Source organism: Condylura cristata, unplaced genomic scaffold, assembly GCF_000260355.1.
Source record: "Condylura cristata isolate star-nosed mole 26May11 unplaced genomic scaffold, ConCri1.0 scaffold00002, whole genome shotgun sequence".
NCBI classification, from domain to species: domain Eukaryota; kingdom Metazoa; phylum Chordata; class Mammalia; order Eulipotyphla; family Talpidae; genus Condylura; species Condylura cristata.
This window is the reverse complement of record NW_004567103.1, coordinates 40330147-40349760: the sequence shown is the minus strand read 5'-3', so window position 1 is coordinate 40349760 and position 19614 is coordinate 40330147. Positions and strand designations below refer to the sequence as shown.

Below are 19614 nucleotides of genomic sequence, written 5' to 3'. Positions count from 1 at the left end.
GCTTCAGGCACTTAAAAGATATTAGTACAATTACACTTAGGAGCTATGAGACACAAGAACACAAAATCTTTTCAAGAGCTGGAGAGTATATCTTAAGTCTAAGACGGGTTACAAATACCTGCTACAGGTGGGACTTCAGGCTTTTTAGGGGGTGCCACAGACACTTTCTTTTCTGGGGTGACTTCTTTGGGAGCTTCAGGCACTAAAGATATTAGTAAGTTTACATTTGAATCACAAGGAACAACTCAGACGTAAGACATTTACACTCAAAAGAAGTTTCAAGAGAAAAAAGGTGTTCTTGTCTATTACCCTCCCTACCCCATCTTGAGGGGGTGGTCAGAAAAGTACCTTTGACAGGTACGACTTCAGGCTTTTTGGGAGGATGCACTTTCTTTTCCAGGAGAACTTCTTTAGGACTCTCAGGCACTTTAAAGATATTAATATTTTTGCATTTGAGTTTACAAGAATAATACAAACAGGAAACACATTTATACAGGAAAAACATTTTCCAAAATCTCCAAACATCCAGCAATTTATACCTTCATCAGGAGGGGCTTCAGGCTTTTGGAGAGGAGCCAGGTTTGTTTTCTTTTCAGGAACAATTTCTTGGGGAGCTTCGGGCACTTTAAAAAATGAGTATTTTGACACTTAGTGTATAATGATCAGTAGGAACAGCAAACTATTTTCAAGACCACAAGAGTACTTCTTGAGCTTGACAGCATGACAACTTGTACCTTTAGCTGGCCGAGGTCCTCTTTTTTTGGAAGAAATTATCTTTGCAGGAACAACTTCTTGAGGAGCTTCAGGCACTTTAAAGATATTAGTATTTCACATTTAAGAGTTAAAATGATTAATGAAAATAGTAACTACAATAAGTTTGTAAATACAGATTCTACAAGTCTCTTCTCTGTCTGTGTTTTCTTCCCCTACCCCTCCAAATCTGGAAGCTCTGTCTATCAGATTTCATGCCCTGCTGTAGCCATAATTACTAAGTATTTAACAAATATTTATGATGGGAGGGTTTTCTGTTTTAATATCAACAGTAGCAGATATTTTCTTGTGGAGATTCAAGTGCATAAGATATTAGTATGTTTATTTCAGGAGTTATGGATAATGTTAGAAAAAGAATTTTAAGAGAATAATTTCTGCTTTGGAATCTACTCAGAGATGACATGTACCTTCCACAGGCACAGGTTCTGGATCTGTAGAGACATCCTCAGGTACTTTCATTTCAGGAGTAACTTCTTTCATAACTTCTGGTGCTTTGAAGATATTAGTATTATAGGTAGAGATTAAGGAATTAGTGTGGGAACACTGTAATGGAATCATGGCAACTTTCAAGAATTATATGAGGTATACATTCTTGAGTAAAGGAGCTGAATCTTATTTCTCTTTGTTAATTATTCCCCAGCTGCCCAACATCATACACATAATGGGTATTTATTCAATGAGTGACGGAATGATAGAATGAATGATACCTTTAGTGAAGGGTATTTCAATTTCAGGGGGAGCAGTTTGGGATGCCTCCTTTACTGGAGCAACTTCTGGAGGTGATTCAGGCACTTTAAAGATATTAATACATTGTACTTTAGAGGGATGGTAATAATGAAGCTTTTAGTCAAAACACCACCTACAGGAGTATCTCAGAATGGGAGACCTCCTCCCTCCCAGAATGTGATTCTTTGGCAATGGTATGAATATTTGATTATTAAGAACTGCTTTCTAGTTACCCTCAAGATCTATCAATATCAGTAATTTTATTTCTTAGGATGGTATGCTATAGGATATTAGGTCATGGAAAGTGAACCTTAAGTGAAAAAAATAAAATAGATTTCCTATAAGTAACTGTATACCTTTGTAAGTTTGAAAGAACAAACAGCCCTTTTCTTATCTAGATAAGCTTCATTTTTTGCAACCTCACCTTAGGCACTTTATTTCATTAAAGTTTTTTTGTATTTTTTATGTAACTTTGGGGTTACATTTTACTCCTCCAGTGTATACATTCACTTTAGGCATTTTAGAAGTTAATTTTTTTCCAAGTATAGGAGAAAGTAGGACAACCCAAATATTCTAGACTAAGAAAACAATGTCAAAGGATTCAGATATTTTAAAATTACGGAATATCATACAGAGTATCATTTTGAAGAAGCTGTCTTTTCTGGTTTCAAGGATATAAATGTTAAATTAAGTGGTACTTGGTACACTTTTTTTTTCCTAGCTATTTTGATTTTTAGTTTTTAAGAAAACAATGATAGCTCTTTCCTATTAGAATCTATGTGCGTTACACCTGCAGAGAGTATATATGCATCTCTCCCATGGAGGCCTCATGGATAGACTATATAGCTTTTTCCATGTTAAGAAGTTAAGGATCCCTCCCCATGCTTTCTCTTTCATGAAGCAATTGGAATTAGTTCAGCTGCAGGCTTGGGGACTCACTTCTCTGAATGATTTCCTTGGTAGCATCTAGAGTTTTGAAGATATTAGTATTTTTGAAGATGTTAAGTATAACTGAACTCATGAGATAAGAAAGATGACTTTCTTCTGGTTTGTACCTTTTGGTGGTGGTGTTTTTCTTCTTTTAGCAACAGCTTGTCTTTCTGGAATACTTTCTTTGACGGCTTCCAGCTCTTTAAAGATATTAGTATGTTTTAATAGAGAAAAAGTAAAGATATAAAAAGCTTAAACAGAAGTTAGGGAGGCTATCGAAAGTGGTTACAGATAAAACTTTTAAATAGAAATTCTACTTTTGGTCTACAGTTTATCTTTATATATGAGTAGGACTTGACTTTTTAGGGGTTAGACATGGATAATTCCCTATCTCTATGTGTTTAAATGTATTAGTATTTTAACATTAGCAGTTATGAGGATCTATTATACATAAAAATTAAACATAATTTAAAATTTAAGAAAAAAATATTTTTTTATATCCTATCTTACTTAGATTTTCATAACCAAGAATTATACCTTGAGCTGGAGAATACTCTGGAATTTTAGAGCCAGCATCAGGTAACTCCATCTCTGGATAAACTTCTCTGGTAGAATCAAGTTCTTTAAAGATATTAGTAGGTTTATATTTAAAAGTTGCAAACATAGTAAATCATATAACATGCAGTATTTGAGTCTTGAAATCAAAGATAACTTATCTAAATTTGATGTGGTTGAAAAGTACCTTTAATTGCTGGTGTTTCTCTCTTTTTAGGAATAGTCACATATATTTTGTCCTCTGGAACAACTTTCTTGGGTGGTTCAGGCACTTAAAAGATATGAGTATAGTTACATTTATAAATGGTGAAAGAAAGTGTTGAACTTCTAAAATGAGACCCAAACAAGTTTTCTTCAGACTGGTGTTTTTTATTTGTATTAATTTGGTTTTTGTCTTTTGAGGATGAGTCACAAGTACTTTTTCTTCTAGGACTTATTCTTCAGGTACTTCATGAACTTTAAAGATATTAGTATTTACACAATTAGGAGTGTTTCAAGGTAGATAAAAAACAGTTAAGAAAAATATAATAAATAAAACACATTCATCACACAAATAGCCAGCAGCACATAGAAACTAATTAGTGACAAAAACACATTGGCTAGGGTTAAACCTTGTTCCTAGTCTTGTAAAATAGGACATTTGATTTTTCTTTATCAGCATGAAGATAGAAGAGCTGAATTTGCTAATCAGAGAATATGTATTTCCCTAGATCAGCAAACCACATATAATTTATGGCTTAATAGTTTAATATGGCTAGACAAACAATTAGGAGTCAGAAAAAGAAAAGTAGAAGTGATTAAATATTTGGAAAATAAAGAGAATAGAGGTCTCTCCAGCATTTAGAAAGGAATACTGACTGATATCAATAACCAAAGTCAATTATAGAGAACATAGTCAAGGGGTTGAAAGACTGCATAGAAAACTTTTATCTCAGTCTAATATTATAGGGGAAAAAAATTAAGTTTAAATGAAAAATTTTAAATAAATATAAATGGGAGAATATCTTGACAACTGACATTTTTACTAGTGAATAGTATTTGATTCAGAATATTAAACAATTCAGATTATTTTACTCTGCAAGTTATTTAATGGTAATTTTGCATAAAAGCAGGAAAAGAATGCCTTGAGAATTGAGGTTCTAATGGCCTTATAAAAGTGATCAGTGCCCTCCCTGGTGGTGCTATGGGTTAAAGCACAGCACAGCTTTTTCAGCATGAGTTCCGACCCCCACCAGGGAGGTTACCCACTTGGCGAGGCAGACCTCTCCTAACCCACCTGCTGCTCCCCTCAGCAGTATACTTTGTCAATCTGCCTATTCTGCTCCCCACTCTGTCTCTGGTGAATCCTCTTACTGCATCTGCATCTATGGCCTGTACCCCAGTCCTCTATGCATAAATAAATAAATCTTTAAAAGAATAAATCTATGATCATTTGAAAAGCATGGACAAAACATTTCCACTGATTCTTGTGACTAGTGAAAAAATAATGGTGACATTTTGATTCTGTAAAATCTAATTAAAATATTACTATGAAGTAAAAGTAAGTTACTGGTCTGAGGAAACATTATTATGAAGTAATAATATTATGAAGTTTATAATAAAGTATTATTATGAAGTAAAAGTAAGTTACTGGAATGAGGAAATGACTTTAAGCAAAAGATTTTTGTATACAGGTGAGGTTAACAAGACAAGTGATGACAAATTTAGGGAGAAATGGTTTCTCTAAAATCAGGCACTGTTATACGTACAATACTATTTATTTTCAAATTGATGGGAAAATAATATTTTGCGTGAAGATACTAGCTATTAAAATTGTTTAATGTGAGACAAATATTTTTGGCATGTTAGGCTTTTTTAAAAAGCTATACAAGTTATTACTACATTTACTTTTAAAAGTGATGAAGAAAAACACAATGAATTTAAGAAGACATGAAACTGAAGAGATTCATTAGTTTTTTACACTCACTGTATATCTTTGTGTCTTCAGAAAGAACTGTAGGTGATTTTTCTTCTTGAAGAGTTTTCTCAGACATATCAGGAACTTTAAAGATATTAGTATATTAATTGTTATAAATGACAAATATAAGATATTAAGGAAATTAAAAAAACCCATAAATCAAGGATTTAACATCACACACACATTTACTTAAACCATGAATAACTAGTGTTATTCATTTTGTGATTAGTATCAGTATATACCTTTAGCCGGTGGAATTTCAGGCTTTTTAGGAACAGCTTCTTGGACCTTTTCTTCAGGAACAATTTTCTTGGGTACTTCAGGTGCTTTAAAGATATTTTTTTTTTATTTTTAAAAATACTACAATTGGGCAGAACATATAAAGACAAAAATGGGCATTTCACAAGCAGAGTGTCAAAAATTCCAAAATTGTGAGTCAACTAAACACCCAGTCAACTTTTTTAAGATTGTTTTGTCAGTTCTAGATTTGTCATATTTAAAACACTTTGTTCTTTGGATATAATGGTATTTTCCTTTCTCATCTGGAACACATTTTCAGAGCTATTATGCCATAGCTTCCCAAAGAATTAGTTTTTAAGGAGAAGTTGAAAGGCCAACTCTGTTTAATTGTTTCTTGCAAAGAGGACTATTACAAACAATAACAACTTTTGGGGCCATGACTTTGTTCCTGGTGGATCACCACAATATTGGAATTATATTACAGAACATAATTGAAGTTTATATCTGTGGCATTGAGGGGAGAATGATCTCTCTTCTCCATAGTACAGGGGAAAATGGGAGTTTTATAGTAACATCAAGTCAGCAACAGCAGGTACCTTTAGCTGCTGGAACTTTAGGCTTTTCAGGAACACGTACTTTTTCTTCTACCACAGTTTTCTTGGGGACTTCAGGTACTTTAAAGACAGTAGTAATAATTTCTTTTACTTTTAAACATTCATAAAGATTGTAAAATAAGCAGAGCATAAGAAATGTAAACACAGAACATAAAGTCACAAGATTAAGTACAGACATCACTTTATCGAATACCTTACAGAATTTTAAATGAGTTTAATTTTGACAAAAAATACCATAACAAAATTTTGGGAATTTCCCATGTTAGAGTCATAAGGACTTCACAAGAAAAATTAACAAGACAGCACAGCTGGAGTTAGTTCTTATTTTGGTGGAATAATCGGTGTTTTCTGTTCAGTGATAATGTTCTTAAATGCTTCAAGGATGTTAAAGACGTAAGTATATATTATTAATTAGATATTATTCCTTATTTCTGTTTTGAAATTCAAGAGATTTACAAAAATGAACAAAGGAGCAACATCAGTCACTTTGCATTTACGTTTACTAGGATATTAAAATTAATAAGAGAAAACATGGATCAATCAATAAGCATGCTAGTCAATGTAATATAATATATCACATGATATCATATCATTTCAGGTAGCACTAAAGAAGGAGAGCTGGGTTCACTATTTGGTTAATAAGAGATTTGTTTTGGTATTTCAGGTAAAATAACAGTCACTTCCTATTTTTTTTTTTGACAGAACTTTCTTTGGCTCTTTAATCACTTAAAAGATGTTAGTCTGTTTTAGAAGTTCCAAGAACACAAAACACAGAAGAAAAATATCAACTTGTGAAACAACCAAGGTGCCACTATACATAAAGTTAGGTAAGATATTTGTTATCTACAAAATACCTTTAGCTGGTGGCTCTTTTTGAGGAACAACTTTAGGGGGTGGTTTTTTTGGAGGGATGACTTTCTCAGATATCTCAGGCCCTTTAAAGATATTAGTGTTTTCATTTAGAATGAACTTTTAAATAACATAGAGCTCTACTATTAAAAGAGAACAACTACTAAAGTTAGAACAATGACAGTGCATGAAATACTTTATCTACTTATATTTTAAAGTGTATATCATGCCTACTTTCAGAACAAACTAAATTTTGCTAAATTTAATCTATATTATAGGTTTACAACATATACTAATCACACAAATTCCTCTATATTATACACAAACTATTAAGTTGTATAAGATCTTGTAGTTTTTTAAATTGTGAATCCTTTGCTAAATAATTATTACTTTGTGGATAGCTGACTGAAATGTCAACAAAGCAATGGTTGCATTATCTAAATGTGCAAATTCCTCATTGAACTGAGGAGCATCTTTTTCACTCAGGTGATGACTGGAAACTTATTTTGGAATTTCCAACAAACATCTTATTTGGACTTTAAAAAGATATGACAAGTTCATGCAGTGACCTCATTGGATAAGTAAAATTATTATTTTAGCTAAAATTACATACTGCAGTTAATCTCTATTTTCATCTTTGTGTCAAGTAACTTAAGAAACTAATTCTTAACATATTTCATGACTTTGTCATAGAAAGTAAGTGGATTTCTAGTGCTCCAAACTGGACATTAAATGTGGAAAAAAAAAAAAAAACCCCAAACACACATTATTTAGAACAAGATATAACAAAGTGTAGTATCTCTAGACTTCCCTATACCTTTAGGTGGAGACTTGGGTTTTTCATATTCTTCTACTTCTTCAGCCTCTAAAACTTGTACCACCCTATGCACTTCTTCAACTTTGTGTACTTCTTGAAATCTCTGTTCTTCTACCTTGATGAATTCTTCTACTTCATGAAACTCCTCTTCAAAATATTCTTCCACTTCATGGAACTGTTCTTCTTCTTCTTCCACTCTTGCTTCCACTATTTCTAATTCTGTTCTTTCTTTTATTATTTCTTTGTGGAAGGCAACTGTTACTTTTTCTTCAAGGACGGTTTTCCCTGAAAGAGCATCTATTTTAAGAGATTTGACTTTTCTTTTTTTTTTTTTAACATAGAAGAAACAAAGATGCAAGCCAAAAATATAAATAAAAACAACACAAGAAAGGATTGCATGCAATAATACTTGAAAATCAAAGATATTTCCAAAAATACCTTTAGCTGGGGGAGCAGCTTCTTTTTTAGGCACAGTGACTTTCTTTTCAGGGATTTTCTTTTCTGGGACTTTCTTTTGTACCTCTGGCACTTTAAAGACATAGTTTAATATTTATGACTGTCAAGAGCAAGCTTTCATAGACAAAACACACCAAAATACAATTAAGACACAGAGACATATAACAGAAAGTCATAAAGAAAAAGATCTAAAGGAAATTCAGGTTAAATAAAGAAATGTACCTTTGGCTGGAGGAACCTCTTTTTTCTGAACAGGAACAGGTACTTTTTCCTCAGGAACTTTCTTGGGCACTTTAAAGATATTAGACATTTCAGTTAACTGACAATACTCAATAAACATGAAATGAAAACATCAGAAACAACATCACATTACAATAACTACAGCCCAAGATGTTACTATTTTATTGGCAAAAGATATTTCCCCAAGTCAGTCACTTGTGCATAACCATCCCTTAGAAGAAGATATGTTCATAAAGAATGTGTATTATTCATCTTTCTATAAGTGACTGTGATTACCTTTATTTGATCTTCTGTTCTTTCAAATCTGATAAAGACTTTCAAAAAGTGATTACTTAAGTCACATTCTGCTGGGCACTAGTATATCAACTAAGATGTCTACCGTGACAGGAGCAATAATCTAATTAAGCAAGAGCAGCATTAATCTAATTGGAAAACAATGATAAGTAGGCATTTTGTATGACTTTTGAGTGTTTGAACCAAATATTAGGAGTGGATGTAGAGTTCTTTAAAATATTTAAGATCCATACATTAAAACAAATGTTTTTCTTTGTAAAATAATATAGTCAATGCAGTTTTTATAATAATTACACAAAAGCTTTTCTGATATAATGGAATATAAAGAATCCAGAAAAGGAATGTGGGAGAGATTTTGTTTTATATAGCTAAATATAAAGAGATAAACCATTAACATTAAATTCTCAGCTATTTCAGAATTAGAAACTTCCAAAATAATCCACACACCACTCCTAATCATCATTAAAACTCAAAAAAGAAATGGAGTGTGCTATCTGGTTCTTAATATCGTAAGTTTGCTACTTAAATGACTAATAAGAAAGTGATGAAAGAAGTCACTTCTGTTTTATAAGAAGAAAATTAATGGGAATTTAAAGTTATTATTAATCAGATTTTCTATACCTTTAGCTGGTGGTGCCTCCACTTTTTTGGGGGGTGCCTCCACTTTTTTAGGAACAGGAGTAGGAGCTTCAGGCACTGCCTTCTTAATCACTTCAGGCACTTAAAAGATATTTTATGGACATTTTGAAAAATGTCATACAATGAACAGAAAATACCCACATACCAAAAACTCCCATGAAATATTGATTTATTTTAAAATGATATTAGCAGCCTACACTGCTAATATTATGTAATTATGTAATTATGTAATTATGTATGGAGCAGTGATGCTAAAGATGGAAGAATGCTACTTGAAAATCCTTGTCAACAAACATAATGTCACTTATGCAAAAGATTGTCATAGTTTTCAGGAAAAATGGGCTAAGAATTATTGTAAAAAATGAATCTCAAAAAGAGGCCCTGCTCACTCATTAAGAACTGAAAATGACGAGAAAGTGTTATGGTAGGGTTTGGCCAAAAGCATTAAAGTGCCAATACCATAAGTATAATAAATTTTTCTTCATTTTTCTGCAGAGGCAGTAGAAAAAGTTGGGGAGAAAAGTTTTAAATGCCAGCAATAAGCTTCAGTTTATCCCTGATAAAATATACAAGAAAAGTACACTGATAAAAATTAGACTTAGATGAATTTCAGAAAGATTTGGAACAGTGAGTATTCCAAGTATTTTAAATGTCCATAAAATGTCATAAATCATCTGTACCTCTAGGTGGCGCAACCTCCTCAACCTCCTCTACACTAGGTGCTTCTTCCTGGATCTCTTCTTCTGGAATTAGCTCTTCAGGCTCCTCAGGCTCTTCAGGCTCTTCAGGCTCCTCAAACACTTTTGAAAAATTATCATTTTGTAAATTAATTTTATAATTTGTTTCAACTTTAGAATAGAATGATAAATCTGAATCTTGGACTGTCTGGTCAGCACAGGTAATTCATACCTCAGTCTTCCATATATGTTTAAAAACTCCCTAGTCCTTGAAAAAACTTATTGGGTCTCCAAAATATGCTAGACCCATTTCAGAATTTTAGAAATGGAAAAGATCTCAGAGATAATTTAGTTAAAATTGTTATTTTAAAATGGCAGTGGAATTGTTTGAAGTCAAACATCCACTTCAAACTCAGGCTTAATTAAGAGTTTCTGTTGGACAACTTTATTCTACCATTGTCAGTCAAGTCACTTGATGAAAATTCCCCATCACAAGCAGAATTTTTCCCTGACACAGTCTCATTAAGATGAAACAAGGAACAAAAGAAGCCAATAAACAAGTTAAGCATATGAGAAAAAAAGATTCATTTGGTTTTAGTTTATCTGCCTAATTTCCATTAGGTAAGTATATCTGTTTTCTGAAGTGAAATGTGTAGTTAGCACCTTCAAACTTTAGAGAGTGATAAGTCCACGATGACTTTGTAAATACTATTTTCTTAGAAAGTCATCTACCTTCAGTTGGTGGAACTTCCTCTTCTCTAGGTGGAACTATTGGTCTTTCTTCCACTTTCTTAGGTACCTCGGGAACTTAAAAGACATTGATTGTTTTAGCACACAAAATGCGGCAAGTAAGCAAGAGTAATAAAGACCAAGTTTACCATTTTTCAACACAAGAGAGTAATCAACAGACACAGATATACAAGATGAAACATCTCACAGAGTCAAATGAGATAAAAGCAGAAATGTTGTGGTTTAAGATGAAGGGTCCATCAAAGGGATACTCTGCCTTTTACTGGGAGAGCATCTATTATTTGAGGAAAAGCACTGGCTATTTCAGGGACTGGTTTCCAAGTTACTTCTGGCTTTTTCAAGATATATGAGTTTAGTGTTTTTATTTTTCTAGAAACAACATACATAGAGAACCAACATAACATACAGAATGTGGAAATATTGACACAGGACATAAATATGACAGTCATGAGTGACTTGACAGACCACACATCACAAATGTTTGTATTGAACAGCCTGTTCGTATCACAGTTCAGCATTGTTGCAGCGAACAGATCCCAGTTTGGGGGTTGATGTACCTTTGGTAGGAGGAGCCACTGCTTTCTTAAGACCGGAAGGAGGCACTTTCTTTTCGGGTTCTGGTTTCTTAGGCACCGCAGGCACTTTAAAGATATTATTTTGTTTTATAGTTGCAGTTTCACAAACACAGAGACAATGGACATAGCAATAATATGTTATGTTGACAAGTAATACAATGGGACATTTGGACTTTTACAGGTGAAGGGCAGGAGTGGCTGGGTCTAGCTTGCTTGGGATGAGCAGTACCTGTGGCTGGAGGAGGCTCCTCCTTCTTGGGAATAGTCACTTTCTTCTCTGGCACTTTCTTCTTAATTTCAGGCACTTTAAAAACATCATTTCATGATAAGAATTTTTGTGAAGAAAAAGGCAAGAAAACAAGAAGCCCATACACGGAAAGGCCAACATGCAACAGTCACTGGAGATAGAAACCTGATACAAGGTGGGACCTCAAGGGTGATGACGAAATCAGGTTTCACAGAGCCAGGGTCAGCCACCTCTTGCATATCAGAGGATAGATGCTCTTATTTCATCTATTTAAATTTCTCTAGGCATTTCTTAAATAATTTTTTACAAAATGAAAGTTTACTAGTTCATTAAATATCTAATTATTTTGGCTGATGGAGGGGTCATGCTTATTTTAAAAAGGGACGGCATGGCCTTTTACAGGAATATTATTGTGCTTTAAGGCATGGACATCTTCTTTTCATTGAGTTTATTGAATGTGAAAATACTATTTATTCAGTGATAGAGGTGTTTTTATATAGCTTTACTTGGTCTTCACAGTAATACTTGAGACCACTGATATTAATGCCCCATTTCATAGGAGAGGAATTTGAGGCTCAGGTCTGTTAAATTACTTGCTCAGGTAAGATAAAAGGTCCAGGCTAAAATCAAAACTTGCATAGACAAACATTTATATGCATATAACAGAAGATGTAAAGTATTACTCAATGTTTTGCCAAGTAGATTAATCTTTTTTTCCCCTTTTCTATCCTGGTGTTATAAAGGTTTAGTATAAAATTTAGGCAGACTTATTCTACATTTTTTTAGATTATATTACAAGTTTTGCTTGTAAAATCCCTACGTGAAAATTATGATGTTTTATAAAATGACAGGACTCAGGTAGAACTTTTTGACAGTTTCCTGTCAACACTTCCTTTCATCTTTGCATTTTTTTCCCCATCTTTGTTTTTGAATACTGCTTTGTATTCAATTAAAAGCAGCTATCAGTATTCCTGAATATTTTTAGGAGGAAAAATGTGGCTTCCATTTTATAATGCAAATGCCACTGCAATTTTTTCTTGTGCAGCATGTATTGATGAAGTGTGTGTGTGTTTTCACTCTGGGAGGGGTACCTTTGGGTGGAGGAGGTTCCACTTTTTTAGGAGCAGGAACAGGGACTTTCTTCTCTGGTACAGGTTTCTTTGGTACTTCAGGCACTTAAAAACATTCAGTTTAAGACATTAAAAATTACATGTACATATACAACAAAAAAACACATGAGGTAAGACTGCAAATCACTAAATATTATCTCATAGCATGAAATTTTCAGACATTCAGATAATTTACCATAGACAAACACACAAGACAGACAATTACAAAAGCATACGTCTGAAATGTTTTCTAAGATTTAGACGGCAGCCAGCACAGAAAAGAAGACGTCACAGATACAATTGGAGATGAACAAAGAGATGGAGAGAAAGAATTCGACACAAAAGATGCTTTGACAATCCCAAGAGGAGCTGCTATACCTCGTGCAGGCACTTTGGGTTTAATTTCTGGAAGAACTTCGGGCACAACCTCTTCCTCAGGTACAAATTCTTCCTCCTCAGGAGGAGCCTCTTCTTCTAGAGGAGCTTCTTCCTCAAGTAAAACTTCCTCTTCTTCAGGTGGGCTTTCCTCCTCGGGAACCATTTCTTCTTCAAATGGAACTTCCTCTTCCTGAGGCAGAGCTACAGGGACTGGAACTGCCTCACGTTTCTTTGCCACTTTAAAGATATTCAGTTGGACACGTGTCACGTACATGTGCAACATTTATAACAATGGGCAACATGAAAAGCAAATCTCTGTCATCATAGAACATCAATTGTCATCAAAGCAAATGCCCCTGAGCATTAATTATACTTAGTAGACTGCATAAGGCTCTGTTAGAGATTAAAGTACCTTTGGGTGGTGGAACTTCGACTTTTTTGGTAACAGGTGTTGGTTCTTTTTCTTCTGGGATATGCTTCTTGGGGACCTCTGGCACTTTAAAAATATTATTTGTTTTTAAGAATGAGTTCTTCTACAGATCTTAGACTAGCAGTTATGAAAGGGAACATAGAGTACAGGATTTTTATATTTCTAACAAGACAGATGGATGTCTACAACACAGTGTGTTAGAGGAATTTGTCAACGAACCATACATACATATAAGAGTTTCCCTCTGAACTTTAAATGATGAAGAGATGTACCTTTTTCAGGTGGAGCCTCTACTTTCTTAGGAGCAGGAACTGGCACCTTCTTCTCAGGCACAGGCTTCTTAGGCACTTCTGGGACTTTAAAGACATGATTTAGAGAAAAAATTTATGCAACATAAAATTTTAAGTCCAAGTGTACTCTCAGACAGATGGTAGCAAAAGTATGAACAAGGTACTCTAAGAAATTTTTATCTCTAAAACAAAATCATTTTTTTCCATAAAGGAATATTAAAGCGGTATCTCACCAAAGATTATGGAATTGAACTGATTAATTTTTCACTTATATGCACTTGTAAAATAAAAATTACTGTGCAATATTGCAAGAATATGTACCTTTGGCAGGTGGAGCTTCCACCTTTTTAGGAACTGGTACTGGAACTTTCTCCTCTGGTACAGGTTTCTTGGGTACTTCTGGAACTTTAAATATATCAAATAATTTTAGAGTCACATTTTCCACCAATAAGTAAGACTCCAGCAATTTCAGAAGTTAATTGACACATCATAGGTAGTCTAACAATTTTATGATTGAAAATTAAAATAACTGCCACATACAATGATTAAGAAATACACGAAAATTAAAAAAACACTGAAAAAACAGTGATGAAGACAACACACAATGCTAGTGATTCTGCCCATCTTGGTATTTCAAATAAGAGTCTGTTTTGCACTAAGAAGTTTCTGCTAAGCATAGAACATCAGCCAGCATGCTTCAATGGCAAAATTCAGAGATGAACACATGGTAAACTGGTCCTGCAAGTAGCTGGTGGGTCCTGGTCTTGGCATCATTATTTTTAGTATCATCATGGGGAAAGAACTGATATGGCTCACAAGTTACCCTATATGGGTACACATTGGTATTATCTATTTTCTAGAGATATACCTTTGGCTGGTGGAGCCTTCTCTGCTTTACGGGTGGGCACAGGAACTTTTTCTTCTGGCTTCTTTGGAGTCTCAGGCACTTTAAAGATATTATTTATGAGTAAGTTCTAGCTACTGGCAACACATTCTTATGATGCACATCTGAGATTTCTAACAACAGGTAGCAAGGCACAAAGGTTTGGAACTGAGAAGACAGCTCATTATTAATAGGCAGGTTAAGGCTTTTATAGAACCATGATATGGGTTGCGGTCTACCTTTTGCAGGTGGGGCTTCCTTCTTTTTGGGGACAGGAACAGGTTTCTTCTCTTCTGGAACAGGTTTCTTGGGTACCTCAGGCACTTTAAAGATATTAAGATTTTTGGAAATGTTGCAGAGAAGATATTAAATGTGAAAAGCAACTTCAGAAATCAAATATATTTTGATTATATTCAAATATGTTTTTGAATACATTCTTCAGCCTCTAAGAGTGTCTGTTTCTAAATTAGAGAGAATGGGTCATCAGAGCTATTAAATCCCAGAGTCTGGCCAATTTTACAACCTGACTCCAAAGATATTGATATATACCCCAGTGCAGAAGACATAATATACCTTTGACTGGTATAACGGGCACTACTTCTTCCTCAGTTATGAGTTCCTCTTCTTCATAATGGTATTCTTCATGGTATTCTTCTTCTTTGTGGTATTCTTCTTCATGGTATTCTTCATGGTATTCTTCTTCTTGGCTTATAATTTCTTCCTCAAAGGCAATCTCTTCTAGTTCTTGTCTTTGAGGTATATCTGGTACTTTAAAGATATTATCTTTAGGTTGGAAATTTTCCAATTACTCAACAAAATTAAGACACATTAGGAACATGGACAATAGTACAAAAGAAAGAACAGGTTTATCTTTCTCATAGAAGAGCTTCACATACAAAACTGAATATGAACTCCATATCAAACAAGACTAGCAGCACATTAAAAAGAGTGGTATTAGGTACCTCTAACAGGTGCTTCTACTTCTTTTTTAGGAACAGGCACTTTTTCTTCTGTGACAAACCTCTTGGGCTTCACAGGCACTTGAAATATTAAATGTAAGACATTTTATTGTCAGAATAAGGCTACCCAGCTGATGTTAGTTTATTAAACTTTTAACAGTTAAAAGTTATTTTGCAGTTCCTCCCTGGTGGTGTAATGGTTTAGAGTGAAGCCCTCCAAGATAGCTGTAGATGCTTCAATGTGAGTTTGATTCTCAACGCAGGAGGTGATCCAGTAGACCTCTCCTGACCCGCCTTCTGTTCCCCTGAGTGTACTTCATCAATCTGCCTGTTCTGCTCCCCAATCTTGTCTCTGGTGAATCATCTCACCACCTCTGACCTCTGGCCTGTACCCCAGTTCTCTATTCATAAGTAAATAAATCTTTAAAAAATCATTTAAAAAAAAAGTTATTTTGCAAGCTCATATGCAAATGTTCATATGAAACTTGACATTTTCCATAGAAAGGAAACTTTAATGGGGGTAAAAACATACAGAAGTACTCAAATAAGTCAGGGATAGCAGAGCCCAAATGTAAAATGAGTTTTCATGTCCAGGTATCTTTGCATATAGGAAACTCATATGGCTTTACTGAAAAGCTAAATTTACTTCTGGACAATTCCTCTCTGAAATTGCAGAGAAGTTATTTTATTCTTAATAAAAAGTGTAGGAAAAAAGGCCAGACACTGAGTTCACAATTTAAAAAATCTTGAAAATGACTTTAGGATCAACAGCGGATATCCAATTGATGTAATGCTATAAGAACCAGATTCTTACAGCATTACATCAATTTAGATAAAGCTAAATTAGTATGCCAAATGGTCAGTGATTTTAATTTCAAACTTCATACATATCCACACATAAATAAATATCGTAACTTATGGCAGTACATCTATGGTGTAACTTATGGCAGTACATCTATGGTGTAAGAGCTTGTGGTTAGATTTTGAACTAACATCCATTTATTTATTGAAACTTTTCTTTTAAAGATGACTTTTCTTTTTACCCTATCTTTAGAGATTTTTATAGGCAACATCCTCCTAAGACTTCACTTAAAAGACACAAAATAATGAAATAAAGCAAAACATTAAAAACTACTTAATTTTAAAAGAGATATGGTAAAAGACCATAACCTAGGAAGCAAACTATTATACCTTTTGCAGCCGGTTCAGTCACCTGCTCTTTTTCACGTTTGGAAATTGAAATGTGTACTTTTTCCTCAACAACTTTCTTTGATTCTTCAGCCACTTTAAAGATATTAATGATTAAAGAACATTAAAACCAGTCACATGAATATTGTATCAATACAAACAGACAAAAAATAGATGTAATAATCAGGACTAAAATACACAATCACTAGAAACAAAGACCACTAGACAAGGTAGGAAGACAGATTTACAGAACACAAGTAATAGACATTTGAGTAGCTTTTATTCACCTTTGGGTGGTACAGGTTTGAGTTTCTTAGGAATGAGCACTGGTACTTTTTCTTCAGGAGCAGCTTTCTTTGGCACTTTAAAATACCAATATTAACAGATTTAAAGCCTGAGCCAGATTGTTCAAGAGTGCTAAGAACAAAAGATTAAGAAATGCAACATACACACACACACATGATTTGTACACTCTTATTTCAACATATATTCATAGTACAACAGACATGTAGGAAACAGGTCTCATAACTGACAGTGCTTTTCTCACGCTACCTTTCGCTGGTAGGGCCTTTGGCTTTTTGGGAACCGGCTCTTCTTGCACAGGCTTTGCAGGGATAGGCTTCTCAGGTTCTTTAAAAGTATATAGAATATTTAATAATTAGGCACAGGATAGAAATAAAAATGGTATTTCACAAATGGATTCAAAATTAAAATAATGTCTATTTCATCTAGAGTAGAGCCATAACCTTTGCAGGTGAGTGAGAGGCAGAAGCCCAAGTAGACTATGATCTAAAAGACCTGCCTACGCTCTAAAAGAGCGTACAGTGCCCTTTCCTCCTTGCTGATTCCGTCAGTCAGGTAATTGTAATGCTTTCAAATGTTTTACTTCAGTAGCTAAAAATCATCATTAGAACTTCTGTCAATATAACATTGGTCTTCAAAGCTCTCTGTGATACTACACAGTACATTCTAAAAGGCTCTGAAACATCAGAAATTGAATAAGTGAAATAACACGAATTCATTTCATAATTTCAGTAGAAACTTACTCTGAGTAAAATAAATAAATACACTGGGATTGAAACTTATATGACAACAACTTTGATCTCTGTGAGATAAACACAACTGCTTAGGAGAGGTTTCTTGTCTGTCTTTACTGTTGAAGCAGTCTTTGTCAAGTTTTGATGAAAACTGTGAAGCAGTATACGTTTTCAATAACCTGACATACTTAATAACAACCTTCAGACTAAGAGAAGCTCGGAAATTTTCCATCATGCACTAGGATGATCATTAGCAGTTGAAGGTAAACTCAATTTTTTTGAGAAAGAAACTTAAGAACATTTGCTCTTTTGCGCATAAGAAAAATGAGGGGGAAATTACATTATTTCTAGAACCAAAATCTAGCAGTAACCTTAAGATGTATAAAGATTTTTCCCCAGAAGTTATCCAAGAGAAAAACATTTAAATTTGCCAAATAAAACAAAGTTCCTTTCAAACTTTTTGGGGCATCTACCCTTTAATTCTGTTTTAATAGAATGTGTACACATTCTGTGTGTTTTTAAGCTTGGTCTCAGCTCATACCTGTGATATATTCTTCTTGTTCTTTATACTCTTCATAATGTTCAAATTCACGTTCTGCATATTCTTCATATTGATCGTATTCTTCTGTTGGTTGATATTCCTCAAATTCTTTATAATCATATTCTTCATATTCATCATATTCTTCCCGTTGAACTGAAACAGTTTCTTCTTCTCGGGTGTAAGACCATTCTTTCTCTGCTGTTACAGTTACTTCTAGAATAATTGACAATAGGCAGCATTTTACTTGAAATCCATATAAGGGTGATAGTGTCAGTGTGTTTGATTTCATTCCTTATGATGGCCTCATGCACTGTTTATGGGAGGTCCTGATTGTCCTCTATGGTTAAGGAATTAGAGATTGTACATTTGCTAATTATGATTTCAAATGTTAGATTCCCTGCCATTAGCCAACAGCAATAAAAGACAGAAGTCAAATTAGGAACTAGCAGACAAAATGCTGCAATGTTTCATGCTTCATTGTATCATTTAATTAAAGAAAAATATACCTTTTGTGGGGCGAGCTTCTCTTTTTGGAACTTCAATGGTTACCTTTTCTTCCTTTTCTTCTTTAACAGCTCGTTTCCTTAATTCAGTCACTTTAAAAAGAGTAATGATTAAAAGTAAATTGCAAGATGTTAAATATATATGTGTTCAGAGAAATTTTGTATAAAATACCCAAGGATAAAGTCAATGATAACTGTGCTAGTAGCTAAAAAAAAAAATCATTTAACTAGCAAGAAAAATTAACACACTTGTAAATCAGTGTGGCTTAACATGTACATGAATATGTGTTCTAACTACTTAGTGCTTCAGAGACACTGAATAACTTTTGGAAGATCAAATAATATTTATAAATGGCAAAAAACACAAATAGCATAAACGATGACTATCAAATAAGCATTAGACAGAAACTTGTGCTCCAGAAATAGTTTCTTCATCTTAATGTCTAAAGTATTTTCATAAAGCTCTACTGGCACAATGTAGAAAATCCAGGGTTGAAAATTTTAAATTGCATTAAAGATTGACACATCAAGTAAGCATTTAAGAAGGATGAGTTTAAAGACATATTAGTTAAAGACATAGTAAAAGACAAACATGTTTTAAGGAATTTATCTACACATGTTTGGGAGGACCTTCACTTATTTTTCAGAAAAGAGGAGTGCTTTCTTATAACAGAATGCTCAGTTTTGGATTTAACACCGGCATTTTACTCTACAATATTTATTTAATTTTTTTTCCTCTAAAGATCTGAATTTCATCAGACTAGTTTCAATGACTACATGCTTATTTTGATTTTTAAAAAGTTGTTATACCTTTTGCTGGTGGCTCCTCTTCTTTTCTTGATTTAAGTTTTGGAAACTTTTCCTCTGGAATGGCTTTCTTGGGTTCCTCTGGGACTTTAAAGATAGATTTCACTTTAAAGAATTGTTTCCCTCATTCAAACCACAAAATATTTAAACAA

The 19614-nt window shown here is 33.7% G+C and overlaps 1 protein-coding gene across 1 annotated transcript in view; it reads right to left on the bottom strand.

Moving 5' to 3' along the window:
* TTN (titin) overlaps positions 1 to 19614 on the bottom strand; it is a 274545-nt gene that overhangs the window by 130385 nt on the left and 124546 nt on the right. The window contains exons 129-153 of the mRNA XM_012726861.1: positions 19466 to 19549; positions 18659 to 18748; positions 18153 to 18365; positions 17127 to 17204; positions 16862 to 16936; positions 16578 to 16670; positions 15390 to 15467; positions 15001 to 15195; positions 14667 to 14750; positions 14413 to 14490; positions 13866 to 13949; positions 13527 to 13610; positions 13237 to 13320; positions 12825 to 13061; positions 11320 to 11394; positions 10498 to 10572; positions 9769 to 9870; positions 9071 to 9169; positions 8138 to 8206; positions 7898 to 7987; positions 7460 to 7744; positions 6648 to 6728; positions 5776 to 5853; positions 540 to 623; positions 119 to 202 (exon numbers count right to left, since the gene is read on the bottom strand). Of these exons, the coding sequence (XP_012582315.1) occupies positions 119 to 202; positions 540 to 623; positions 5776 to 5853; positions 6648 to 6728; positions 7460 to 7744; positions 7898 to 7987; positions 8138 to 8206; positions 9071 to 9169; positions 9769 to 9870; positions 10498 to 10572; positions 11320 to 11394; positions 12825 to 13061; positions 13237 to 13320; positions 13527 to 13610; positions 13866 to 13949; positions 14413 to 14490; positions 14667 to 14750; positions 15001 to 15195; positions 15390 to 15467; positions 16578 to 16670; positions 16862 to 16936; positions 17127 to 17204; positions 18153 to 18365; positions 18659 to 18748; positions 19466 to 19549 (2679 nt within the window). The remainder of the gene's footprint in view (positions 1 to 118; positions 203 to 539; positions 624 to 5775; positions 5854 to 6647; positions 6729 to 7459; positions 7745 to 7897; positions 7988 to 8137; positions 8207 to 9070; positions 9170 to 9768; positions 9871 to 10497; positions 10573 to 11319; positions 11395 to 12824; positions 13062 to 13236; positions 13321 to 13526; positions 13611 to 13865; positions 13950 to 14412; positions 14491 to 14666; positions 14751 to 15000; positions 15196 to 15389; positions 15468 to 16577; positions 16671 to 16861; positions 16937 to 17126; positions 17205 to 18152; positions 18366 to 18658; positions 18749 to 19465; positions 19550 to 19614) is intronic.